We start from the raw sequence: 6,469 nt of genomic DNA on the forward strand, positions 1-6,469 counted from the left end.
ATGTGGTATGCGAGCAAAAGTGGACAGAATCCTAGAATGAGAATTTATGAAGTTTAGTTATATGTGCTCGTTTGAGCATTTAGGTGTTTTTAGAAAGCCTATGTTGCAGTTAGTCGCCACTGAAAGGGACACTGCCTAAGAAAATAGCAAGGAGCGTGCACGTGGTGAATGTATGAACCTACATTTTTTGGGCAAAATAAAACAATTAGTTGTAAAATTTATAATAAATTTAACTAAACAATTATATTTTGGAACAATATTATATTACCACACATCCAATATCAACAAAACATAGTTGAAAATGATCAATAATATATATTAGGATGTTGGTGTAACTATAGATGTTGGTTCTTCCAAGGTTATACAAAAAATAGACAAGTTAGCAAAACTTTCTTCGTGATCGTTATTTGTGTAACTCATTTTGAAGCAGTTAAAAACACAACTATACATGTTATTTAGAGGAGATTTTTTTGGTGTTGAGAAAGCATTCTTTACTAAAACATATTAAGGAGTGTTGGTTCAACATATACGGTTTGACTACAATAGTCCGGAATTGACTACGTCAGTCCGAAATATAGATTAGTCATTCTGAAAAACATAGTCTACCCATTATCGTTTACTCCGTAACACCAACCAATTCTCCAAAACGGCTATATTCGCCATAGAACAAACCTCATTATTAACAATATTATATCCTTAATCTTGTTTCTTCCACTCATTAGAAATGACATTTGTCATAATTAACCTAGTTCTTCACTTTTAACGCATTTAATGCAAAAAACTCAAATGAACAACGTACTTAAATTCTAATCACGTCTTAATATCCATATAACGAAGCTTTTATCTAAACTTTTCTCTTTGTTTACTTATTAACACCCGGGTTACACTAATAAATAACATTTTAACTTTTGATGACATTTTTCACACTTTACATGTTAAAATGTCTAGCTAAAATCAAGTATGTTACAGCTTGCACTGTTGCAGTGGCGGATTTAGGGGGGTTCCGGGGTGGCACTGGCAACCCCTAAATTTTCCGGCCGCAGTGGAAAAATTTCCGAAATTTTTAAAATTTTTTATTTTTTCTACTATTGTGCAACCCCTAATCTTTCCATGCAACCCCTACTATTAAATCCTGCGTCCGCCCCTACACTGTTGCACATATAATCCAACACCTCGCAAATCATAAAAGATCCAAATATATGCTCGTATTCTTTTTTTACCATTTCCCACTTGTCCATAAATAATTTCATTAACACTAATATATTTCACTTTCTCCTCTATATAGTTTCTTCCATGCCCCTTTCCTTGAATGTTTTTTTTAAAGAAATCATCATAATATTCAAGGTTTGTTTGTAAATAGTAAATCAAATTTAAGAGTTGGATTTCCGTTTTTCAGGAGTTTTTTAAGATTATGTAGCTCCTGAAACGGATCGTTTATGTCATTTGCCTAAAGATGCGGGACCAAAGTGTAAAAAAACATTTGGTGGGGTCCAAAGAAAGAAATATCCATGGAATCCCGGAATTGAGGTAAGTTTTCCTTCATTTTTATGTTTTTTCGTTTGCATCATTTAAAGTTTGTGGTAAAGATTATTTGATATGATGACATCACAACAATATAATCTCCATAGATTCTATATATATTTTCTATTATATTAAAGTAATAAAGAAATAAATAAATGTGATTAACTTAACAAATCCTCCACCCCTCAACCTATTGGCTCAAAAGCTCACTTTTACTCTTCGCATCACAATCCCCACACACAAACTCCACAGGTGCACCTTCATCATCCTCTATTCCGCAGCATCTCGTATGCCTCCACACGTGGCACTCATCACACGCCACCATCCTTTCTCCATCATCATCACGTGCCCCACACAAACAATCCACCCTTGATTCAACCGCATCCCCATCATAACCCTCATACCTCAGCGTCGTACCCAAGTCCAGCCCACTCCCTCTAACCCAAACCTGCGCCCCCGCCTCCACCGCGCACGATAGCACCACCTCGTCCTTTATCCCTTTTAACCCTCCAATTTGACTCACCACAAATTTATCCATTACGCAGTAAGTATCCCTCAGCGCGTACTGCGCCACCTCCCGGAGTTCCCCAACCGTAATCCACGGCGACACCACCACCACCTCCCCCGGCGGCAGTTGACGAGTCAACTCGGTTTCCAACTCGTCGAAACTCGGTAAAACTCGACAGGTTAACGTCATTGACTCATTACTTTTAACCTCAAATTCCCATTTCTTCACGAAATATTTACTGTTTAATACAACTCGACTCGCTTCACTCACTGAGTTCCACCACGGGTAACCTAAAAGAACGTTTCTATACAAAAACAAGATATCTCCGTAAACATCTCCATCTTCTTCATGAAATTCCTCATTGTTTTGATCTCGGATCTCGAATTCCATCAATCGGGTTAATGGGTTTTTCATTCGGGTTATAATCTGATTCCCGATTGATAATTTATCGATCGATTTCAATACGAAATCGATCAAACCCGTGTCACCAACGTATTTACTCGCCATGTTTCTTAAATCTTTACGTGACATTGCTCCATTTCTTCTTGTGTTCATAATCTTGTGTTCTTTTAAAATGTTTGCGATAACTTTAGCGGTTTTTTCGAGTCTCTGTTTAGGCCATCTTGGCTCTAATTTCCATAACGATGACACAGATTTGATGTTCTTGGGATCTTCAGCCATTTCATGGATTTCAAACTCGACTAATTTGGTCAATGAATTGACTACCCGACGAATAATGTAATTATCGTAACATAAAACGTTGATTGATTTTAGAACGAAATCGATCAAACCTGTGTCGCCGATAAATTGTCGAGCACTCTCTCTCAATTCGTGTCTTGACATTGCGACATTCTTCTGTTTTAGTAACTTTACGATTACGTCAATGGAGTATTCGACTCTCCTTTGAGGCCACCTGCAATCTGAATTCGTAATTGAAATCAAGAATTCGTCGAGACATTTTGGGTTTTGAATATCTTCTTCGAATGTAGCACGTTCATGTTTTGGTATTTTTCTTGATGGCGCTAGAATCTGTCTTTCAGTATCTACCGAGAGCTTGAATTCAAGCAGAAATTGAAGAAGATCACTCAATGAAAACAATCGAGTTTCACTTAATTCCCGGTATTTAGAGATAATTTGTTGGGTTTTCTTTCCATGGTAAGTGTTTTTCAAGTCATTGATGATGTTATCGAGATGTAATTCTGCTAGAAATCCTACAGCTACCGTGTATTTGTCTTCTGTAACACCAAAGCTTCCATGGCCGAATTTATATCCCCAATTCCCAAACCATGAGCTTCTGAATGCGATTCCATGAATTAACCTTGACTCCATTGATCTCTCCAACTTAACATCAGCTACTGATACTTTCCTGCATGATGCAAATTCATACCAAATGCAGAATCAGATTATGCATTTTGACCTCGTTTTTATCTTCATAGTTGATTTGATTCCTTTTCAGTTATACGAATTGGAGAATTACGTTCAATTTTAAGCAAAAATTACAAACAGTGAAATGTTGTTTATAATAACAAGTGTAGAGTGCAAATTATGATTGTTTAACAATGGAACATGAAATTGAGATGAAAACATACCTGGTTTTTAGAGAATTGCAAATGCTGTCCCAGAGATTCATGACATCGGTTTCAGTGAGAGAATTTGAAGAGTCTAATTCTAATTTATTGATAGAAATTAGATGACCAAAACCATTGCAGTGAATTAAGCCGTGTAAGATATGTGATTCATCGAGCTCCAAACTGTTCTTCTGATCATGATCTTTCAATGGTTGCTTATCACCATACGATGGAATCATAAACCGGTATCTTCTCTTACAAACAAAATGATGACCCCATCCTTCAAATCCAATTCACAAAATCACAATTCATTACAAGTTAAAATCACACACACACACATACAGAGAAACACACGTAGCGAGAGTGAACTAACCAACTGATTTGCAGTGACAACAAAACGGGCGAAGAGATTGATCATTTATGTGTTCTTCAATAGTGTAAAGAGGGAAAATAGCACCGTTTGATTCACAGAGAAGAAGAGTAGACCATACATTGTTGGAAACGGCGCCAGTTAGTTGGCGTTGTTCAATCTGCTCACCATATTCATCAAGAAACGATCGAATGTTATCACGAAATGGACCCGAAAAATCAGTTATTGATTTCCCAAAACTCTTGAACTCGAAGATTCGTTGCTTCCTCTTTCTATTGGTATTGTTCTTAATGCAAGCTTCCAACGTCGCCATTGGAGAGAAACGAAGAGAAATGAAGAACCGAAAATGGAGGAATAGGGTGTGTGGGTGGGGGGTTGTAAATGTAAAATGACGAATTTGGGTCTCTAAGGCGGGAGATTATGGAAGAGATGGTAGGGGTGAAATGGTAAATTGAGAATGTAACGAAATATACTCATGCGGGCTTGTGTGAGTAAAAGAGAACCGACTTTGTTGTGATAGGCTAGGGAGTACGTGTGTGTTATTGTGGGCCCCAAAAATTGACCACGTGTAACATACTTTTAGCATCCCTTTAGTTTGGGGTTTTTACCGTTTTTGACCCGTTGTTTTCATATTTTTGCAATTTAGTATTGATGTGGATTTCTTATCGATACAGTTAACAATCTACAAAGCGTTGTCTCTTGATGCCACGACACGGATCTTATAGCGAGTTAATATGTAGAAGATTATCATAATATTTCCAAATTATAGAGTTGCCTAAACCTAAACTTAAAATCTCACTTATAGATTTGAATATTTTTGAAAAAACTACAAAAATGATCAATGTAGTTTTCATTGTTCTTTCACCCGAGAGTAAAATAGTTTTAACTTGCAAAAATGGACCTTTTTCTAAGTTTTCATCATGGAAATGGTCCGTATTTCTAGCAGTCACTAAATGATCTTTGTTTTCTCACCTATGTACCCCTCATATGAGATATGAGGGCATTTTAGTCTTTTCAAATATAGCTACCATTTTGCGGTAGATGGTTTGTGTATTATATCTTCATCCCTAAAGACTATTTCACATTTTCTCGAACATCATGATGGTGCTATGCTTCTGTAGAAATCTTGTTGTGGTATGCGCCTCTTGGACATCACTAAATATGAAGATGACTACTCTTCCCCAATTTGGCATATGCTTTCTCATAAACAATCTTTTTGATGCTTGGAAAGGTTCTTCTAAAATCTATTTATATAATCTAATAAAATAAGACAAAGGTGTTGATTATTAAGTAACACGATTGTCAAATATTACAAAATGTTAAAATTATATTTATAAACGTACTTAAATTAGATAAAAGGTGATTTCGATATTACACCAACAATAGACATGATCCTACTTCTTAAAAATAAGTCTAATTTGGGCTTAAGCGTATTCTTTTAAAAACATAATACATTTAGTTTGCTACTATTCCAATATTTATTAAATGTAACATACGAATTTATATTCGTAATATTTAACTACAACGTGTTACAAATTAAAATAAAATTAAAAATTGAAGGATAGATTATTGAATAATTATCAATTAATAAAACTCTTAAGTAATTCAATAGAAAAAAATGTAGAAACTTGATAGTTGATATTATTAGTCATGTATTCTTTACACAGTTGTATTAGCATAGCCCTATTCTTGTATCGACGGCCCCTTTGTATTCTCGGCCCACATCTATTGCAATATTGTATATATAATGTTTGATATCAATGAAATCATTTAAGGGAAATAATCGCTTTTATGGTATCAGAGCGGTATAATATTTTCCCTCAAATTACTCCTCAAATCTCTCTCAATCTTCTAACCTTCCTTCTTCTTCTTCTTCCCATTCTAACCAAGCTGACCCTAGCATCTTCCCCTGTGTGATCATGACAAACAATAACACTACCACCGACAAAGATGCAACAAAAAAACCCTTTGCAAACACCAACATTCAATCCTATGTTCCTATTACACTTGATCTAGAAGAGTTGAACTATGACTCATGGCGAGATCTTTTTTGAAGCCTGTTGTATCACTTTCGGTGTCATCATCTCATCGATCCCTTACCCGCTAACCCATCTACCAACTGGTCCAAACTTGACTCACTTGTCAAGATTTGGTTGTATGGTATTGTTCACAAATCTTTGATTTAAATGGTCTTCAAGAAAGGAATGACGACATGACTTCTGGAATAGCATTGAGGATCTGTTCAATGACAACAAAGATGCTCGAGCCTTGGAACTTGACCAAGAACTTCGTACCATCACAATCGGTGACATGACAGTCCATGCTTACTATCAACGAATCAAGGTCATTGTTGATCTCCTCGCTAATATAGATCAACCACTTCCAAAGAAAATTCATGTTACTTACATGGTCAATGGTCTCTGTGAAAAGTTTGATCAACTAGCTAGAATCATCCGCCATCAAGACCCGCTTCCGTCGTTTTTGAAAGCACGCTCGATGCTT

At 36.1% G+C, this 6,469-nt stretch overlaps 1 protein-coding gene across 1 annotated transcript; it reads right to left on the minus strand.

Moving 5' to 3' along the window:
- Nucleotides 1–1,711: 1,711 nt before the first annotated feature.
- Nucleotides 1,712–4,280, minus strand: LOC145069324 (PHD finger protein At2g01810-like). The gene is made up of 3 exons (XM_079016256.1): nt 3,971–4,280; nt 3,619–3,877; nt 1,712–3,395 (listed from the first exon to the last, which is right to left on the minus strand). Exons 1-3 carry the CDS (start codon nt 4,278–4,280, stop codon nt 1,712–1,714), a joined length of 2,253 nt encoding a protein of 750 aa, XP_078872382.1.
- Between the last annotated feature and the right edge of the window lie 2,189 nt (nt 4,281–6,469).

The sequence above is a fragment of the Lactuca serriola genome, chromosome 8 (assembly GCF_051521515.1).
Source record: "Lactuca serriola cultivar US96UC23 chromosome 8, Lser_US96UC23_V15, whole genome shotgun sequence".
Taxonomy (NCBI): Eukaryota; Viridiplantae; Streptophyta; class Magnoliopsida; order Asterales; family Asteraceae; genus Lactuca; species Lactuca serriola.